Source organism: Drosophila tropicalis, unplaced genomic scaffold (assembly GCF_018151085.1).
Source record: "Drosophila tropicalis isolate 14030-0801.00 unplaced genomic scaffold, ASM1815108v1 contig_845, whole genome shotgun sequence".
Lineage (NCBI taxonomy): Eukaryota > Metazoa > Arthropoda > Insecta > Diptera > Drosophilidae > Drosophila > Drosophila tropicalis.
In genome coordinates this window covers 6843202-6865262 of record NW_027173338.1, presented here as the reverse complement: position 1 = coordinate 6865262, position 22061 = coordinate 6843202, and the positions used below count along the sequence as shown (strand labels likewise).

The following is a 22061-nucleotide window of genomic DNA, read 5'->3' as shown; positions in this document are numbered from 1 at the left end:
ACCAAGTTACTACATTTAGTTACTAACAACGAAGCTCTCATATATCATGGGTTATCTTGGGTTATAATAGCTCTCATATCATTTTATTCCGACATTTATTTCTTTCATTTACGCCTCCCTGACTTGGAACAAAGATTTTGAATTAACTTGGGAAATTTTGCTCGTTCTGCTTGACAGCATAATTACGTTCATTCAGTTAATACCTTGCATAAATTTTAATTATCAAAATTCTGACGAGTTTTTTTTTTGTTAGGTCTACTAATGTATCCATTATGGCATACTTCCTCTATTCAATCATTTCCGTTTCATCATATCAAAACCAAACGCAACAATTTTTATCTCTCTCTCTGTCTCTCTCTTTCTTTGCTATATCAACCCTCTTTTTGGATGAAGCTATGGACCTGGGTTTAATCATCAATTTCCCTTGGCTACCTTTCTGTGTATATCCTAGGCTTATGGTACTTATTAGCTTAGATTCCTGGGTCATTCCATATCCCAGAGGCCAACGAACACCACCTGTTCATTCGTTATGCTCATCAAGCGTTCACTTTGATCTCTAAATACCTTCAGCTTAGGTTGTTTTTTCTGTGCCTCGATGTAAAGTGTTGTCATTTATCTCGCTAACATCTTGAGGGCATAACACAACAGAATGCGAAGAGAGTAAAATGCTTCTGGCTAGCCGAAAAGCAAGAAGGAAAGCAGCAGTCTTCCTTGAGTGGGTGACCCCGTTTCTTTCCATTCCTTTTTCTGTTTTTGCGCCCCTCACTCAGACAGTAAATGGCGTAATTACTGTGTGAAGTTGTTGGTTGGTCGGTGGGTCTCTCAGTTGGTCGGTTGGTTTCGTTGGTTGCTTCTGTTGCTGGATATTAAGTAGAAGGAGCATAAGGAGAGACAGAAGCTGTTTTGAGTTATGTCGCCCTGGCAGTGCTAAGAAGTTTTCCGTGCTTGTTGGGCTCTCTTCTCCTTTTTGCCTTTTGTTTTGGCATTGCCATTGTCCTTCGTTGTTGTCGTCGTTGCTGTTGTTGTTGTTGTTGTGTTTTTCCTGCTTATAAAAGGCATATCTACCATCTTTCCCTTCATTCACTTAGCCCTGTGTTTCTCTGTGGTTCTCATAAAACGTTTAAAATAATTAAAATATTTCGTGCCACATTTATCAGGCACTCACACACACACACAGGGAGAGACAGAGAGCATGCTAGATGAGAAGTAATGGCAAATATGCCGCATATCCTTTCTTTTTCACAATTCTTTCTTTTATAACTAATTCTCTTTGTGCGCGTGTATGTGTGTGTGTGTGTGTGTATGTTGTGTCGCCACAGGGTCTTTCTAGCATTGTTTTTTATGTTTTTTTTTTTTCGGGGCTTTTGTATTTTTAGAAAACCTTTAAATATAACTCCATAACGACGACGACAACAACAATCACCGCGAGCAAATCTCACAAATTGGGGTTAAATCTCGACACTGCCTGATAAAAATATACGCATACACAGCACTAGCACTTGAAAGATGTGCTTCCTCTTATACACCGTTCTTCAATTCTATACGTACGTGCGTTTCTTTTGTTTACCCTTACCCTAGTTCTTTGGTACTTTTTTCGAGTGGCATACAAAAAAAATAAATAAATAAAGAAGAAAAACCACAAAAAACAGCTGGTTACCTCCCTGGCTGACTGCCTGCCTCATCGCTTTGTGCGTGACAAATGCTTCGTTGTGGCATTTGTTGCTCCGTCATGTAATTGCTACCATGGAAGCATATACACACAGCATGTGGGACTTCTTTTTGGAATTCACTTCTTCACTTTATGTTTTGAAGGCATCCTTCTGCCGTCATAAGGTGCGTTTGTGTGTGTGTGTGTGTGTGTGTTCAGCGGTTAATCCCTAACCTATTATAACCAAATATGCTTAGTAATGATCTTGACGGCATATCTACTTCAGGACACAAAGACGATCATGTACGCGTTATGTTAAAATGTCTTCATCTTTTCTGCATTATTATGATTTTCGATTTTAAGGTACTTGAAGTGATTTCGTAACCCAAAAAAATATGGCCCTAACGACTCTTATAATGGAGACCCATGATATAATAGAACAAATAATGTATTTTATAATAAAATAAGAAAACTTGTTCTACCTATTTGATCGTTATCTAGTTAAAGAAAGTCCAAAATAAGTATATATTGAGTAGAAATCTTTTAAAAAATATTAAGATGAAGAAGATAAAGCAAATGAACTCTGAATAATTAGAATAAGTACGAGGAAACTTAGGTCAATGTTTATCTTCAGATTGGGAATCCCAAAAAGATTTTCAGAGATATGATATGAACCATATTGATTGTAGATTTTAAATATTTGTTATGCAGGTGCAAGGTCCTAAATAATATTGATATGTTTGTGTCACTTTTCTTCTATATGCTTTGAATTTCTTTGGGGAGGGTCGCCAGGGAACTTTTAAACATTATATGTATACTCATCTGTTTCGCATGTTTTTCTTTTTTATTGCCTTTACTTCGGCATAACATAAATCCCTACATTAAAATTGACTTTTTAATCCATACTTTCCATTCTCCTGAGGTCGTTTACTTTTGGGGAAACTTATAACATAAGCCCGTGTAAAATTTCACAAACCTATATATCACTTTTTTCCATTCCATAAGAAATATCCTAAAGGATTTACAATCTTATAATACCAAATATTTCTTTGCCTTTTCTTATCTGTTGTCATAGTTTCCTTTGTAATATCTTCTAAAGATATAACTTTCTTCCTGTCTTCTTTTCTAGTTTAGGCTCAGCATCTTTCCAATTCGTATGTCATTTTAATTGAACTATAAAAATCTCAGTTGAATGCGATTTATAGCTCGACTTCCTTTCATAAAACCATTTAGTTGTACAGCCTCCCTCTGGGTTTTTTTTCAATTCATTTCCCTCTGATATGCCATCTGCAGTAAAAACAAAAGACATAGAGCGAACCAAGAGGCAGAAATCCCTATTCATGTGGCACGCTCTATTTGACTCATCAATCAAACATGTCCATGATATTATATTTTATCCCCCTAGTCTCTGATTCACACCTACCACATGGATTTGCAGTTCAACCACCGAAAAAACAAAAAACAAAACATGGAAAATATTCGAATGAATATAAATGATCTTAACTCTGGTTCAGTGACCGATCCCCAGGATTCAGGACCCTCCTCTCCCTTTGTAAACATTGAACAATTTGTGACATCGAGAGAGGGTAAATGTGGCATTAAAATCTTGTCCAAATGCAGGAAATGCAGACAGTCAGAATAAAGAGAGAGAGAGAGAGAGAGAAAGAGAGCGAATCAGGGAATGAATGGAATCCTCGAATCGAAGAATTGAGCCTTGCACTTGGTACAATTTAATCAGGACATGCCAAGAGGAAATGCTAGTTGAAAAATGCAATGCATGTCCTGGCGCACTGCATGTCCTAGAAGCGGCGTTGTTGTTGCTGATGGTGATGGTGGTGGGGGGCCTAGGCAGATAACCTAACCTACCCCTAAGCCTTGGCATTTTGTTTACATTTTACAGGCCTGAGTCCCTTACTCGATGGGCTTTGGGCATTTTATTGACTTTCCTCCCACTTGAATTTCCTCCCTTCTTCCCAATCTGCGTCCATGTACATGTATCTGTCTCCTCTATTCCGCTTTCTACATATTCTTTTTACTCCGTATTCATGCGCTTATCTGCCATTGTTGTTAGCCAAAATGTTGGAAAAATGCTTTATCCCTTCGCCCTTCCTTAACCCACCTCCCCAGGCAAGTTGAGTTAAGTGTAATGCATGTGGCACACTTGAAAGTGAAATGAAGCTGAAAAATGCATTTGTTCGGTATGCAATTTTTTCTCTTCTGATTTCTTTTTTTCCCCTCCTTTTATGTAGTCTTACGTAGTCGTTTATGCATTTTCTGCATGCCAAATGCATTTGCAATTTTCTGGCAATTTTTACATCACATCTCTCACGTACTTACCGGATATAAAACTGATCTCAGATAACATTATCCATTTGACAGCGAAATACAAATTGATTTTCAGATATTTGCCAACACGATGATGTAGCTTGATGGTTACATCTCTGGCATGATCCATTATGGTATCGGGCATATATGAGAATTGTACAGGTTCTCCAGAGAAATATCGTCCGCCAATGCTAAAGAAGACTTTGGCATGCACAAAGACCTAAAAAAAGAAGGAGAATTCATGTTAGTTTCTGAACTTGGAAAACTTTGGTTTTCTAAAGTCTCTTTGCTTAATTGCCAATAAAGTTTTGTTTGTACTTTATCAAACGAAATCTCCTTGGCCTTTACCTCAATGAAGACATTGGTTAAGCATATTTGGATAAAATATCAAATCGTAATGCTTAGTTATAGTCATTTACCCATTGGCTAAGGAAATTTTACTAGGAAATACCAAGTTAATAATATTCTCTCCTTTAAATGAACCTATTTATATATGATTATATAACATGCATATAATCTAAAGAACAATCTTCTTCAATCTGCCTTTTTATAAGATTTTTAACCATCTGTTTTCCTTATCGCTCTATTGCTTTTTTAATGTTTAATAAGTCAACAAATTTTCCCCTTTTTGTTTTTGTGGGACTCACCTGAACATCTTTGGTGAACATATTGTTCGTGTGTAAGACAACGGCACTAAAATTGCGAACCGTATCAAATTCAAAGGCAATTTCAACCGGTTTACTCAACAGACCGGGTGTATCATTCCGCCAGCCAATCCATTCATAACCTGGAAACAGAAAAAAATAAAAAGTGAATAACATCAAAATGGGAAGTAAGAAAAATCAATATACACGTAGTTGGTGGGGATCAGCCCACATACAGTGTGTGTGTGTGTGTGTTGGCATGTAAAGCTATTTAAGCCCCCTTCATTTCCAGAGCAGAGTGTTGGGTTCAAGTTCCCCTCCGAAAAAAACAAACAAAATTGCTCACGGCGATGGGGAACAGCAGATTGCTCATAACTAGAAATTATGGCCAATGCGACATTTAAGCCATTTCTTTCTACCGCTTTGTTTGCATGGCCCTAATTTGTATGAGAGTGTGTGTTTGTTTGTGTGTGTGAGGGGGAGCTTAGAGAGTCACCACCGAACCTTCAATGCATAAGTCATGCAATATTAACTCAACTATGGTTAGATGGCAAGGCAAACAAGCCAGAAATTATACATACAAGTTGAGACATTTGGGCGTCCGCTGTTTTTATGACCAACGAAACGAAATCAATACGCGGTTTACGCCCTTAAATATCGATTCCAAGTGAGGGAAAGAAATGCAAATGGTATTTGCTTTTGGGAATGGGAATTATGTGAAACTTTAACTGCAATGCGAAACCAAATGAAATGCTTTTTTATTATGACTCTGGCGAGACAAACTCCAAAACTCCCAACTCCAACTACCAATTTCTTTTTGACTCCAGACAGGGATTACGATGCCTTCGTCTCCTCTAATTGTCTGAGGGAACTTTGCTGCTTTACGGTAAAGTTTTCAATAATTTCGATTATTGGCCATTTGCCAGAAATGTGCGAAATGGCAAAAAATCAACTCAAACTCCAATCCACTCCATTCCCTCTTTGCCTGCCGGCCTTTACTTAGGCCAAAAAGTTTACCAGCGAGTCGGAAATGAATGCCAGTGTTGCCATAAATTATCAAATATGCATAATGTTTACATTTTTACAGGCGCATAGTTTTCGCATCCGGCCAAGTTTACTGCGTCGCCAGCAAATAGTCCAAAAAGTTATTATTTATTCTTGTTTATTGTGTATAGAGTCATTGTTGTTGCTACTCTCAGTACAGAGTAAGAGAGAGAGAGGCAAATTATTTGCCAAACTGGAAAGTTTTCTGGCCCAGGACCCGAGGTCGGTACGATTTGCTGTTCAATGAAGTGAGCCTTTTAGATGAGAAGGGAAAGGTTGGACTTTGCCTTATGGTTTTTCTGTCGGTGAACTTTTGTAATTATTTGATGTTAATCAGTATTTTCCTTTCTATTTTTTTTTTTCTGCTATTTTTCCCTATAACCATAAATCTTTTGTGGGATTTCAGTTGGTTAAATATATGGTGAAAGTTGGAGGTTTATTTTAGGTTATATAAAGGAAACCTTTAAAATTGCAAAGTTTTTGCCTACAGGAAGCTCTGGATCTAATTGATATTGTATAACTGCTAAGTTTGTGAGAAAATAGAGTCTGGTAAAGGGAACGAAAAATGATGTTGGGTTATAAAAATCTGTAGTTTAACCCTTTATATATCTCTCTATAATTTCACCCCTATAACTCCCAACATGATTACGACTTTTATCCCAAACCGTAATGTAGCTTGATTTATATATAAACTGTTGTGCTTACCTTTGCCAAATCCATGAATATCGGTACGGAAATTATCCTTGCCCTTTTGTCCATCCACCAATTGACCCAAACCATCCACATAACGATCGCCCTGCTCATTGCCATCATATGTTTTGTCCGATAAATCCACTTCCATGCCACGTTGCACGCCCTTCGGTATACTGTATGAAACAATGCCCTCTGAAAATACACAAATGAAATGTATGGGAAATTAAATTTTTAAATATATAACAACAACAATAGCAATTCGGAGAAAAAGGCAAGCGACAGAACAGCCACAAGAACCCTTACCCCAAAAAAAAAAAATCGAAAACCGTAACACGAGCCGCCTACACGTCACGTTCTGTGTCACGTGATGTAGACAAACGACTGACAAACTGGCTAACAGTCTACTTATTCCCTATTGGTTTTTAAACTGCGGTAAATTTTCAGTTTTTAGTTTTTGTTGGCTCCAGTCCTGAGTGTCGGAGAAGGATATTGAGTTACTTCAAACATAATTTCGTTTTGTCTTTCCCTTGAACGAGTGTGTATGCATGTGTGTGTGTGTGTGTATGAGTGTCTGTGCGTCTGCCATTTGGTTTTTGTGGCTATTTTTGGCACAAAGTTGGGTATTTTAAAAATGGGTGAGGGATAGGGAGGTAGAAAGCATTGTCTGTTATAGTTTTTCAATGTCAAAGTCAAATGTGTGTGTGTTTTTTTCATTTTTCGGGGGGCGAAATGGGCTGAGTCATGTTTTAGTGTTGTTCTTTTTGTTTTTTTGGTGAGTTTAACAAAGCGTTTTTCATGTTTTGTTTGAAGGATTCAGTTTAGAAGAGAGACTATAGATAATGTTTCCATGTTTTAAGAGCTATCAATTACATGACCAACTAAATGACTGACATTACTCTATTGTCGGGAAGAGCAAATGTAAAAATTGGGGGAGGTATTTAAATAACTTGAGTTTAAGATTTATATTTAGAACTAAAAACTCTTCGAGCAGCTAGATAAAGTGGTTTAGTTTCAATTTAAGTTTATAAAAAGCAAAGTAATATGCTCTGAAAATCGATAAGTCTAATACCAAAGAAGTAAAATACCTTCTAAACTAAACATTTTCTTGGAAAACAAACTCTATTCAATCACTTGAATAATAATTGATTCCCGATTACTTTCAGTAATGTTATTTCCTCTTGCAATACGTAGAAATTAAAAAAAAGCATAGCACCTAAACCTAATTATACTCACTAAGTGTTGTAGTCCACACACACACACACACACATGCTAAGCAAAAATAAAGTCAGGTGGAAGGTAAATAACAACAACAATAACAATTTGGGGTCTGGTAAGAGCCAGGAAAATAAAAGCAGAGTTGCCAAGGCACTCAAAATAATTATATACCTTAACTCAAGCGCACGCGTTTAACTAATTCACTAGAATTTTTTCTCATTTCCTATTTACACAGTCCTGGCACGTGGTAAAACAGGACAAAATAAAACAGACAAAGGAATTTTCCAATAATTACCAAAAATCACATAATTACATATAATTACGGGGCGAGAGGAGGAGGGGATCCGAAATCGACCTACGCATTGGGCATAGATAATTATCTATATACATCCATCCATCTATTAGGCAACCTAGTACACACACACACAATATGAGTGAATATGAGTTTTTATTTAGTAGTCTCATTTTAATTATATAAATTACTGGATCTGAAATTTCCACTGACCGTTGTCCTGACACGTCAACTGGTACATATATGTGTATATATACCCACTTATAGGACATAACTACTTGCATATAAAACGGTATATGGGTAAATTTAATTAACTGTAAAGACATTTAAGGCAGCGCGTTTTACAATTGCCTCGGCGACAACATTCACGCAATGTCCACATGTGGCTAGAAGGAGCAAAACCAGGGGGAGACAACATAAAAGGATGGGGCTGGGAATGGGACTGAAGTTTTGTGGGAAGGGAGAAGTGGAGCTCTAAGACTCCCTTCTTCTCGCTTTATGTCTGCCTTGTTATTCGCGTGCCTGCATGCGATTTTTATTTGCGTGTCGAGAGACAAAAGTGGGGAAACTTACCCAAAAAAAAAGAAAGAAAGAAAATGTATGTTTCTTGAGGCAATTCAATGACATTTAAATACTCTTTTCCATTATGCAAGTTTTGTTGAACTTTGGCTATTACCAGCCATTGCCGTTAACAAACGTTTTAGCAAGCCAAATATACCCTTTTGTCCTATGTGTGTGTGGGTTTAGGGTATTAAACAAGAGCACAGAAACGAACAAGTCCTCATTTTAGTGCGTGAAGACACAGCTAGGGCAGAGCCAGTCAGTGGGCGGGGCAAGTTCAAAGAGACAGTCAACTTACAATATATATAAAATGTAATTTTCTTCCTTCTTTTTTTTGGCCTCGTCACGCGAACCAATGACAGATGAGGAGGAGGTCGACGACGACAATGTCGACGCGCTTTTGCTGATGAGTCAAATTGAGCAGCAATTGAAACGGTTACAAGTTAAATCAAATTTAAAGTAAATTCTACAGATAGATATGTGCACACAGTGAACCAGAAAAGTATAGGCTTGTTCATCTGCGAAACGCTGATTTACTTTACAAAATTGGCAGGTAAATCGGATTTATATCGAACAAATGCGTGTTTAACAGGTGAAAAAAAAAAAAAACGAATTGCAAAAAAAAAAAACGGAGATCTTTGGATAACTTTGACTGTTAAAAAAGAATCTCTGAAAAAAGAAGGCCAATTAATTGTTAGACAAAAGGAAAGACTATAAATCTAGTTTACATTTTAGGAACTTAAGGCAGCTCCTTATCAACCATTTTAAATAACTGACTTCAAACTATGTCGTAGCTTTGATTTGTTAACTTCAGATATCATAAAATAGTTCAGCACAATATTATCATGAAGTATGGATCATTTTAGAGCCCCATGTTATGACACAAATACTTTGCTCTCGACCTGAAACCTATTACCATTTTATTCCTCAAGACATTCAACTTCTTCAGTAAGCAGCAATTCATTTCAACACAAAAGAAAAAACCTCTACTTCAATTTCAACTTAATGCCCTCTAAACATTCATAAATTATTTAAATTGCTGAGAGGCAGTGAAAAAAGACAAAAAAAAACCAAGTCCAAGTTGATGTCATAAATCCCAAGCTTAACGCTAATCAGTTTGCTGCATTTATAATGCACTTTAACCCATACCAAATTTGGATTTCATTTCGATTTTCCAAGGGCTAAGAGCAGCTATTATTTGTTCGAAATCATCATAATCAGGGGCAAAGTGTGACTGGTTGGTTGGTGGTAGACCAGAGGAATAAGAAGCGGCGGATTATCTTTTCGACATGACGTGACCAAATGATTGTGGGGCGCCGCTTCCAGGTGACGTTTTTTGGGTGTGGTATTCGATTTCTTATAGAGGTGCGGCATTGGCGTCCATTGATTTGCATTTTGAATGCTTTTGCCTAGCAGACAGACATTGAGATACAGAATTTATGGCCACAATTTATAAACAATTATGAGAGAGTTTAGATCAAAAACTGTTTTGTTCATCTACTATAAAATATCGAGCAAGTTGTAACTGCTCGATTTTATTGATTTCGTTTTGCCGGCCCAAGCATAGCGTATGTTCGTCTTGTCTGCCAGTTGTCTAGACCCATCAGCCCTCCCACGTCTTATCTGTTAAGTTAATTTGCATACAAAATGCGCTCTCAGTTCATACATCTAAATTCCCCATGGCAAATCAAATGACATGGCCGCAAAATGTTGAAGAAGGAAGCAAATTAGACGGGTAGAAGGAGCTGAAGTAGTGAGGATTTGCTTCTGGCTTTTGGTTTGAGTTTGCATGTTTTTACTTTAGCTCCCCATTTACTTACCCACATGGGATAGGGACATGTGTGTGTGTGTGTGTGCATAGTTTTGACCGACCACCGCAAAATGGCGCCACTTATCAAGACTCTGCGTTAATTTACAGAATAATTTTCAACTTCCGCGCCCTCGCACTATAGACCAACCACTGTTGTATTGCTACCTCACGGGTTTTTTGCTCCCAGCGGACTTTGTACGTACATACAAATACATACAAATTGTCATTAGGCGCGTTTGGGTTATCGCCCAAGTTCCCAAGTCCATACATTCTATGAAAATTATAGAAAAATTTGTTTGTCCAGACTTGTTTCTGACTCGTGCACTACTTGACAATTGCGTGCAAACAACAACAACCTCGACCAGACCATCACCAGGTACACTCAGAATCCCCCAGTACCCAGTTCCCGATTCCCAGCTCTAGGTTGAAGTTTCTGTTTGCTGTTTTAGCTTGTCGTCTGCATAGTTTCTGCCTTTTGAGTTGCCCATTCCTCCTGCCTACCTGCCTCCTGGCTTGTTGTCGTCTGGGATTTCGATTTTTTTGTGTTTTTCCAATGTCTGCACGCGATATATATCCACATATACATATATGTATATTCTTGTTTTTATTTTTTCTCTTTCAAGTACACATTACTACAAGTCAAGTTGCGTGGCTCATGTGCTACAGTTTGCCTTTGAATGAAGGCAGATCCAGGGGGGGTCTGTCTCTCTCTCTCGCATTTTCTTACCCTATCTAAACATAGGCGCAGCGATTTTACTTGATTCGATTATGCGGTTCTTTCTAATACACTGCTTAGAACTTGTTTCAACTAAATTGGAGTAAGGGAATGAACGTTTCTACCGATTTACGGTCTAGACTTTAGACCTGTAATTTCATTGGAAACATTGGGTGAGTACTTTCATTTATAATGACTTTTCAACTGCAAAGTCATGTTTGGGTTAATAGAGTAGTTTGTATATGAAATGTTGGCAAACACTTAAGACAGTTTTGCAGTTAGTTAGAAAATGGAGATATCATTTAAGTAAATGCCAATTATTTTTATGACATGCAAATTGTGAAAAAAGAGTAATTTTAATTATTTTCATAAAGGTATTCTTTATAATGTAACCTTCCTTAAGATTTAAACCATTTATCCTGAATAAGCAACTCAAACTTTTAGGGAGAAATACCAAATAAGGAAAATAGAAATTTCAAGTTAAAATATTTTACTTCTGATTTTGTTACCCATTAACATTCCATTTTGAAAATTTAGAGTATTTTTTAAAGCACATATATCTGAAATAAATTCTTATATTTCATTAGAAGAATTTTCATCCCATCATGATTCCCCACATTTTGCCATGCCAATGTCTGTCCAAACAGCCAAAAGACACTTAAGCCGCTTTTTCATTTGCGTCGTTGTTGTTGCTGTAGACAGACTTAAGAACACACCGCTCCTTGGGACTAACTACTGCTAAGCTTAGTGGAGATGATAAATTAACGCTGACACTAAAACTCTGTTAGCCTTTCCGCACTATCATTGCTCATGTCTAGTTTTTATCACGTTCGTTTCAATTTTGCACGCTTTGCATAAATACACTTACCTTGCCATGGACAACCTACGATTTCGGCCCGCAGACAGACAGTGCGATCGTATTGACCATATGGATAAATGCGTATCTTTGAGGCAAATATTATGGGCTGCAAGGCATTCTCCACCTCACTGTAAGTGTTGATATTGCCCGATAGAATCTGCAAGAGATGAAGCGAAAAGCAAAATAACATAGAGAACAGAGAAATATAATGTGGACCTGGTTGAATTATTTACCTCTTTGCCTTGGGTGTTCTTCCAGCGTTGCCATTTATCGAAACCCGGACGCCAGTATTCCAACACATAGAATTCGGTGTATTCCTGACCCTGACCCTTGCCAAAACGTCCCTGTGTCCTTATGGCGGTAATCACATGCGTTTGCAGCAAGTCAATTTGCAGATATTCCTTCAATGCATTCGAGACCATGTGTTTGGGGCACCAGGCACCGCCATTATTATCAGTTTTCAGTCTGCAAAGGAAGAGAATAAAAATAAGAAAAGACTTTATTAATTAGCCTTCAACTGCGGTAGCCAACTGCCTCTGGACACAAAACGCAAAACGCAAGGCTAAACGAAACTAAAAAACAAAAACCAGTTGCGCAGGAGGAAATTTTCTTATAAATTAATTGACATTAAGCGTTCGGCACCACACGACCACTGACATTTGTGGGGAAAGGGAAGATCTTGGGATGTGATGTGATGGGGTGGGGTAGGGGGTGGGGGAAAAGAACTTTGTCTGGCAGCTCGTCTCGTTCGTTAAGCTGTTGCGGTTTTACACACACAGCAGGATGTTGTCTATGTAATTAAGGATTAATTTAAGTTATACACAAGCCTCACTCTCTCACTCTCTTGCCAGCCTAACTTTAATCAATTTCATCCTCAACATTTCCTTTACTCAGTTCCTTCTTCTTACACCCCCCTCCTCATCAGGTTTTTGCCTGGTATTGATATGTTAACCACTACAAATACGTTTTTCGGTTTATATTTCAATTAAGTTTTACATGCTTGATTGCATTTTGGGGGCCTTAATGTTTGGCCATTATTCATGGGCCTGTGACTAGGCACTAGGCCTCTTTGAGTCTCTTTCTATCTTTTTTGGTTTTGTCTCTTTCTGGCCTTCTCATGTAGTCGTTTTGTAAATTGCTTCATTTCAAGCCAAACGAACCTGTGAGTCTAGCATTTTGGCCTCCTGCCTAGTATCGAATGCCTGCCAGGTTCAGGTTATTGAATTTGATTGCCATATTTATTTAGTCGACCGACATGCGTTTTTAATGCATTTCTGCCAATTTGTTATTAATTTTTATGAAGCCGCCGCCCCCTTCACCCAATCAGTATCTCTCTCTCTCTCTTTCTCTCCCTCCCTCTGTTTGTGCATGTGCAATTAGTATTCCTCTTGTTTCCGCATCAATTGAGTCAGTTTCTTGGGCTTAAGTAACTTGTCTGTAGTTGAAGGGCCCTAAGCCAGAGATTTACAAAGGCTTTAAATAATTGAGTGCAGACAGTTTATGGTTTAAAATAATTTGTTATCTAAATTGAATCAATTGTCGTAGCAAAATATGGTTTACATCAATTGAAGTCACATCTAATACTTTGTCCTTTCGGGAAACTTGTCTTAAGGTCAACCTCAGAAAACAACACAAAGTTTCAGAATTCATATATGTACATATATAACTTTGAAAGTCAATGAAATATTTTAGATCACAAGCTTTATATACGAACTATGCCTAAAATGTTTAAGGACCAAATTGTATATTTAATACAGGAACGAATCTTGAGGGGACTCAGGATATTCTAAATTTGTTAATCGCCACCAAATTTTACAGTTTGTAGCTCTTTTAAGGACTTTTGAAAACATTTTTATTCTATTTCGTCACATAAGGATAGCTCTTAATTTTATTTTAGCAACTGTATTTATAAATTCATAGTATGAATGTAGTAAAAGAAATCTAAATTAGCTCATTTTTAGACACATGTATGTACACTCCAATGTCATTAGTATCCACTTATTTGCCTGACTGTATTTCAGAATCTTTTCCTTTTTTAATTATCTCTCATCCTTTTAAGTACACAATCTCTTTCTTTCCCTTTCTTTTTCCTCTGGGTGGTATCCCATGCAATATTCATTACCAAACTGCAATTATTTTCAAGTGCATAGATCAAAGTTGCTTTATTAAAAAAAAAAAAAAGGAGATGGGGATGTGAATGGAGATGGCTTTTCCCACAACTGGGCAAAAAAAGGTCAATTTAATCTTCATAAAATTGCTTAGACTTCTCTCTCTTTCTGTATCCCTACAAGTATCTTTCTCTCTCTGTCTAAATATATTTTTGCTCCTATTTTCTTTTTTTTTTTCACTGCTTGTACATCTTCTCCTTCAGTAGCTCCAAAAAGCAAATAACCCGAAGGCAACCAGAGATGAGAGAAGAAAATGACGGCGCAAAGAGAATAAGGGAGAGCGAGAGAGAGAAAGAGAGACAGAGAACAAGAGGAAGAGAAACGTATAAACATCATTTAAAATGCTAATATCCGCAGTTATGTGCATTTCAACTTGACTTTAATTATTGTTATTGCCAAAGTTAACAATCTGCGCCCGTTGGTCGGTCATTCAGTTGGTCGTTGGGTCGTTCCGTCGTTCAGGCTGCTCATTTCCAGCCATCCTGATGGACTGACTAACTGCCTGGCTGCCGGGCACCCCAGCACCCGGTCCCGCAGTCCCCTGGACGACTCAATGAGGCTTCAGCTTCTAATCAAGCGCCGCATGTACATACTCTCTTACCTATATATGTACATATTATTTTTTTCTCTCTACGTTTCTTTTTGCTGTTTTTAATATGTAAGAGGTTGTAAATTTAATGGCCTGACCAGGCCGTTTTGTCAGGATGAGGTTGGGCAGGAGAAGGAAGAGGAGAATTGCCAGCTAGGGCGAGGTAATGAAAATCAAACAGCGCCAACTGTCATTAAACTAATCTTTGTAATTCAATAGCCCCAGACGATGACGGGGTCCTCAAAAAAAAAAAAAAAAGAAAGAGAATAAAAAGACCCCCCCCCCTTCCATCAACATGTTTGGCATCCTGTCCTTGTCCACTAGTCAAGTTAACCCAATCCTAAGCCAAGCCCCAACAGCCTCCGATTTGCCTCTCCGCGTGATTTGTTGTAAGTGCATGTTTGCTATTTGAAGTCTTTTTCCTCGTAATGAATTACTTTAAGTTTGCTTTTGGAGTATGCCTGGTTAGGTAAGTGCACGGCAGCCACAAATTATAATGCTGCCTGCACTTTTGAACTTTTGCTTTAGTTGGAACTTTTCTTTCAATTTTTTCTTATTTTTCGGCAGACGGTCGTTTGGACGGATGAAAGCAAATTGCAGCTCGCCTGATTGGACTTGGGTGGCGTTGTGCTAGTTAGTTAGTTAGTTCGAGATTGCAGTGACAGGGGGAAGGAGAAGAAGTTAGAGTTGGGACGCAAAAGACAAAAGAAAGTTGCTTTGGTTCGGTAAGAGTTTGAAGGGTTTTTGTCTGCTTGTAACAGCAGAGGGTTAAGAGCAACTGAATTTAATATTGAGTCAACTTTAACTACGCTTGGTTAAAGCTTTGACAGTTTGAAAAAAGGTAAAAAGATCTAGGCTAAAAAGGAAGATGTTTAGACGAAAGTTATGAAGGAAATTCCAGCTAAGCACTATGGAAATGTCAAGGCAAGTTCTCAAATTTCACAAGGTTTTTGAAAATTAACACAATGTTTACTTTGAAATTTTAGTAAACTGAAATAAACTGAATGTCTAGGCTATGACAACATAATATAAGCCAAAAGGATGGCATAAACTAGACTCTAAAATATTTTTTATGAATTTTTAGAGTTTCTTGCATAAAAAATGTTTAGTTTTCCAAACAATTTAACATATTTATATCCAGTCTACGGAAAAACTTGTTCTAAATGAATTCTTTTAGTGACTTTGATTGCAACTGATATACGAAATTATGTTAAAAAGTGATCTAAATCAAGAAACCTGATATAAACTAGTTTCTATCTGTCACTTAAAGTACATAATAAATTCATTTCCCGCTAATCCATTTCGTTGGCCATTAACTTCTCAGTCAGTTAACCTCAGTTAAGAATCGCCAAGCAACCACACATTGCCTGTCAATCTAAACCACTTTGCACAAACTAAACGGCAGCAGAAGCTTCCATCACAACCACAACCATATCCACATTTAGCCACGACCTCACCTCAGGTGATTCAGGGCAACAGAGAGAGAGAGAGAGGAAGAGGATAGAAGGTGCCCGCATCTCATCCAAAGAAACATATCAAATGCTGCCTGTAAAGAGACGTTCAACCAGTACCCATACCCAATACCCAATTGCCATTTCCAATGCTTTTGTCTTTTGCTTTTTGTTTCGAGTTCAATTCTGTCCATCCATCCCACTGTCTGCTCTGGTCTTTAGTAAAAACAAAATTCCAGTTAATCTCTGCCTCTGCCTTTTGGTTTGAAGAAAAAGAAAAACAAAAATGTATTTTGTTTATCTCAACGTGCTCATCACGCGTCGTTTTTGTGGTTTTACTTTTAGAGCCGCCATAAAGGGTTAATGTTAATGATGCCTTTGTGGCTGGGGCTGGCTGTCTGTCTGTCTGTCTCTCTTTCTTTCTGACTGTCTACCTCTCCCCCCTATCCACAGCCCATCAAGCCCTGCACTTGAGTGTTTTTTAAGTGCATGTCTATAAAAGCAGACAGCAAAATTATTACAGAAAAACCAAAAACAACCAAAGCACACACACACACAAAAAAAGGAAAGAATCTTTAAGTTCTTCCTCCTGTTGATGCGTTTGCATTGATTTTTGCCCCGTAACTCACGTGGTAATTGACATGTTTATGGTTTTCAAAGTGCCCCAGAACCCGCCAACTACTCCCACCCACACCCTTCCACCCATCTACTACATCTGTTTGATGCGTGATATTTTATACTAATTACATGGCTTTAGTTTTAGTTTTTTTTTGGGGGGAGGGTGGAGGTTTTGCTGTGTGTGTTTTTCTGGTTGGGTGTCATCAATCATTGAACTTGCCATATCCCTTCATCGTCTAGTACAACAATTGCAAAACTTCCTGTATACCATAAACTCTCTGACCCGCACATTTCCACATCATTCCATCACCATCATGTTTGCCCATCGCATTGCATCGCATCCCACTTCCTGCCGAATGTCCAATCATAAAACTTTAATTCAAACGAAAAACGTGTCAATAAAAAACTAAAAATAAGTTAACCGACAAAAAGCCGCAAGAAAACTTGCCCAAGCAGCTGCAAGAAATGGAAATTTCAATGCCCTTCTTACAATTTCTATACACTTTCATTTCCTAGGCTATATTAACTTTGTGGAGAAGTTTGCAGAAATTTGTTACATCTTCAGAAATCTCGTCTTTGGATTGTTAGTTTAATAAAGGAATTAAACTAAGTTTTTGTAAGGGTAACTAAACTTTTAACACAATCTTAGTTAATTTCACCCTGATGGTTTTCCTTTTCCATTTGGTTTGTGGCAAACCCGTTTTGCTTTATTGTTAATACAAATAAGACAAAAAGAAGTTGAATTTAATTAATCAAATGGTGGGGGTCTTTTCTTTTAGATATGTCTATCGATATCATCGGTTGTCAGAAACTTATACAACTCTTTCATATTCATGATTCCAATTTTCTCTCTCCTCTTATCATCTTATCGCTTTCAAGAGGCGCTAGCTAAAGACTAAATATTTGAGAAGCTGCTCACAAGATATGCAAAATTGTTGCCTCAATAAACATTTTTTTGGTTTTTTTTTCTTCGTTTCGATTTTTATTGTTGAATTCTTATCGCATTACTAATGAAGACGTCTATAAAATTAGCAATTAAATGAACACTTTGTAAAGCTGCATTGTTGCCTCTGATGATAAGACTACGTCATCTACTCTCTTATAGAGGGGACCATGGGGTTAAATGGCTAATGAGCTGCAAAGGGGTGAGGGAAATCAACCGCACGGTAGTAAATTCAATAGATAGTCTGACGAATATATCGATTAATGTACAAAATGAAGCTTTCATTGAAAAAGTGAAATTCATTTTTCTATGCATCTTTTATTTTGGGTAAATTTATTTAATATTATATACAAATTATAACTAAAAAAACTTTGAAAAGATTTGTTGGCGTATTTTTATCCGTCAAACGATTGACTTTATGCTATGAATTCTATATAAAACAAAGGTCTTAAACTGCTATCTTTCTGCATACGTTTAAATCTCAATTACATTGAACTAGTTTTCTATTCTACGATTTCAGCGAAACTCTTTCTAAAACCATCAGATAGTGACTCGTTCACTTTGGTCTTGCCATTTTCCTTTGCCCACTTCTGATCTCTATCTTAAACCCCTATGCCCTATGACCCCATTGCTCTCCCACCTCATTCATTGACCTTTCTCAACATCAACTAAATCGATTTCCCTTTTTCTAACTTTTTTCACCTTTTTTTCGTTTATTTCTTAAAAAGTAACAAAACAAAACTCACCTTGCATGTTGGGGCCCAACGAAGCCTGTGTCATGGGCTGAGCTGGCTGTGATTTGAGCATCAGTTATTGCTCCCGATTCCATGCCTAAAGGCACATTGCATGTAGCTGTAAAAGAAAATAGAAAAGATGAAAAATTTTAAATTCATTTTCGTTTCGTTTTTGTTTTTGTGTTGCTGTCCAACTAAATTAAAATTTTCATTCAAAATTAATGGTAGCTCCCTCTGGAAATAAATATAGAAATGGATCCAACTGCAGTCAGGCAGACAGACAGACAGACAGACTTCACAGTGTACAACGCCCATCAAATCTATCAAAATAAGTCAAGCGTCAATTTGACTTTTTTGACATTTTGTTTTCTTTTATGTAAGGGAAAAGAGGGCTCTGTTGCCGGTGGCCTATCACTATCAACTATAGTTTTGAATAAACTCAAATGTATATGCCATATACTAAAGACAGACACACACATACATACATACTTAATCATTGCCAAAGTCAAGTTGGAACTGGCAGAAACGTCAACTACTTTACTTAATTTATTGCCTACCGATAGCTATACGAGATGAAGATGAAGAAGAAGTTGAAATTCGCTTTCCCGCCTGCTGACATTTTCACTAGAATCAGCACTGATTTGACATGACTTTTGTTGCCCAGGCCCCAGCATGGTACCAATCCCAGTTCCACTCATATTCCCACCTCTTCTTCCTCTCTCTCTGTCCCTCTGACTATGGACCAAGGTGCGTGCATTCGTTTAGAAGTTTATAAATAAACAGAGAAGAGGACTTTGTCGAACCCAACCTGAAGTTGCATTTGCACTTGATTGGATTTGATAGCTGGCAATGCTAATGCGAAGTGAAGTCTTTGGATATGGCATGTGGTCCATGGCTGTTCTCTCAGGTTGGGTCAGAAGCCAGTGCCAGTGCCAGGCTAGGCCAGACCGGGCCAGGGCAGGGCATGGACTAGCCTAGGAATGACTCCAACTCTGACTGCATATTGCAAATGCATTCATTTGGAAAATTGTTGCATGTTTTGCTAACTCAACTCGCCTCGATGTGTCTAGTGCAACAACTTCTTCTTCCTTTCGCTTGTGTTTGTTTTTGTGAATATGGAGTATGGATGATGAAGAGGACGAGGGGAGGGGGTGTATTTTTGGGGAGCATCAAGTGCAAATATTGCCTTTCTAGGTTGTATGTTTGTGTGTTGTGTAGCCAGCAAATCCTGAATGAACATGTTTATAAATTTGTATTTATGTATTTGGCTTGCTTGATTAACTATAAATATTATGGCAGGGTTAGATTTGATTTGGCCAAACATTCAAGATCTTTGTGAGGGGATTAGGGAGAGTGCAAAACGAATGACTTTATAAGTTGTCCAACTGGAAATGGAAATTGAAAGGGTTAACAACGATGATATGCATACAGTTGGTAAGTGCACTCAACAACAAATCAATATTTAAGTACATCTGACTTTAAGTTTCAGCATTTTGATAACCGATTATAAAATCATATATCCTCTTCACAATAAGAATAATAATCATATTCTTATGAAATCCTGTTTGAGAAAGAAACTTTAAAGCGTCAGTCATAGTCACATATCCCACCAAGGGAAACTTTTCTTCTTTTAGTTAACTTTTCCCATTAATCATGCCTTTAGATTTTCGTTCTTATCTAATAGTTTTTCATGTATCTTGTAGTTTCCATCTGGAATAACAATTGGCTACTTTGTCGCAGTCGAAAAAGTCAATAATATGTATTGTAGACCTAATAAAGTTTTCCATGCCAGTGCTTAAGTTTATCTTAAGTTTATGTATTCGCCATTCAAATGCCAACCCCGCTTGTTATACCCCACCTTATGGGGCAAAGTTTTCGCTCAATTGTTTTGCCCCATTTTTGGTTTGGTTTTTGACCAAAGAGAATTCCGCGCCAAACCGCCTTGTCGCTCATATCGCATAGAAATTTATGAACCGTTGACATGCCATGGCAATTGAAATTGGCCATTGAGTCCTAAGCCATGTCTATATGGCTTCATTAAAGCCAAACATTGATACTACTGTGTAACAGCAGGAACAGACGAAAACGGCGGAAAACGAAAGAAAAACTTTAAAGACAGCATAAAAATGTCAATATGACTATTAATGAGCCAAGAAGCGGACGGCCATATGAAGAGAAAGGCCCCAAACCCAGGAGAAGATGCTGCAATGTATGTCCAGTTGAGGGCACCCCATGGAGCAGACAGAAAAAAAATACTTCCATTGACTAAGAGGGGGGAGAAAGAGTCGAAAGTCTCCAACTGCGTGAATGGCTGACATGGGATACATGAAAATTGCTTTCAATGTCAATTAAAATAAATTTCAGCAAAGTCAAGTTGTGCTGCCACTTGAACCGTACATGAAATCTAGAAATATTTCTATCATACCCATTAATAATTTGTTTGAAAACTGGGTATGCCGATATTGATTAAGTTGAGGAAAATAAGCTACTCTTATGGTGTAACATCTAAGAACCGATTAAAAGAATTGTTCTCAATTCGAAAGAAGTTCTTTAAAAAGTAGAAAGAAAAAAAATTTAGTTCCTAGATATTTTTTTAAGGGGTATATATCAACTGATCCTTGTACTTTTCGTTAACATTTCTGATTGATGTGTCATGGCTTATTAAATCAATTTTTTTTGCTGTTTTTGTTTTCAACTTACCAATATCGAAAGCCGCAATTGTTGGTGTATTGAGCATTAAAGCGCCGCTGGCAATCATCAATGCCAAGAGGCTAAGCTGCCAGTTGCCAAAGAATTTGTTGGAGGGGCAGGTTAAATGCCGCACTCGACTATGCATTCTTGTGGCTAATGTGAATGATGATGTAGATGAGCGGGGATTGGTTGTAGTAGTAGCAGTAGAGGAAAGGCACTGGCGGGAGAACAACATTTTGTTGCTAGATTCTGTTCTGTCCATCATTTTCGAAAGAAGAGATTTTTATGTTGTGGTTGTGAGATCTGAAAAATAAAAGACAAACACTGATTAATTAGGTAAACAGTATGATTAAGTTAGTAAGCTCAGATCATTTTGGAGATGTTTATTTAGTTTGTAGCTTAAAGTAAAAAAATTTTGTGTTTAGCATTTTCCCATGGCATCTAGCTTAAACCCACACCATCAACTCAATCTAAATCTTCAATTCGAAAGCACGTTTAGTTATCGCATCACTTTGCTTTAACTCACTGCATGAATCGGAAATTCAATTGATGCCAAAAAAAGAAGGCAAAAGAAACAAGAGAAAGAAACGCCAAATATGTCGACGAGGTTCTCTCTGCTCCTTGGTCGACTTTGAATTGAATGAATGCAAAGTGAATGTGCGTGACGAGGCAGATCCCTCCCAGTTTCTCCTGCGTTCACTCTGCCAGATGACTTTGTGATTTTTCATTTAACATTATTTTGCAACAATTTTGTTTGAGCAGCAGCCTCGGCAGCCTTAACAGCCGCAGCCGCATCAGACATATGAGCATAGAAAGCGGGCTAAAAGCAAACATGTTGGTTGGCTGGCTCCCATCCTCACTCTCTCGAACGGGAGGAATCTTTCTAAGCCAGTTTCCGCTTTAATTTAACGCTGGCTAGCCCGAAAGCAAAAATAACGCAAAAATTAAACCAGGACGCCAGCTGGCTATAAGCAATTTAAGCCAGAAGCTGCCATCCTCCAATGGTTAGGTGGGTGGCTAAAGGAACCTTAAGAAATTTATTTAGTTTATGGAAAGTGTGC

At 37.7% G+C, this 22061-nt stretch overlaps 1 protein-coding gene across 1 annotated transcript in view; it reads right to left on the bottom strand.

Annotated features, from left to right (window-relative positions):
- smal (smoke alarm) overlaps positions 1-22061 on the bottom strand; it is a 41319-nt gene that overhangs the window by 5525 nt on the left and 13733 nt on the right. Inside the window, exons 2-8 of the mRNA XM_068295239.1 lie at positions 21010-21303; positions 18322-18427; positions 12040-12271; positions 11816-11963; positions 6367-6546; positions 4621-4760; positions 3986-4193 (exon numbers count right to left, since the gene is read on the bottom strand). Coding sequence (XP_068151340.1) covers positions 3986-4193; positions 4621-4760; positions 6367-6546; positions 11816-11963; positions 12040-12271; positions 18322-18427; positions 21010-21265 — 1270 coding nt within the window. The 5' untranslated portion in view covers positions 21266-21303. The remainder of the gene's footprint in view (positions 1-3985; positions 4194-4620; positions 4761-6366; positions 6547-11815; positions 11964-12039; positions 12272-18321; positions 18428-21009; positions 21304-22061) is intronic.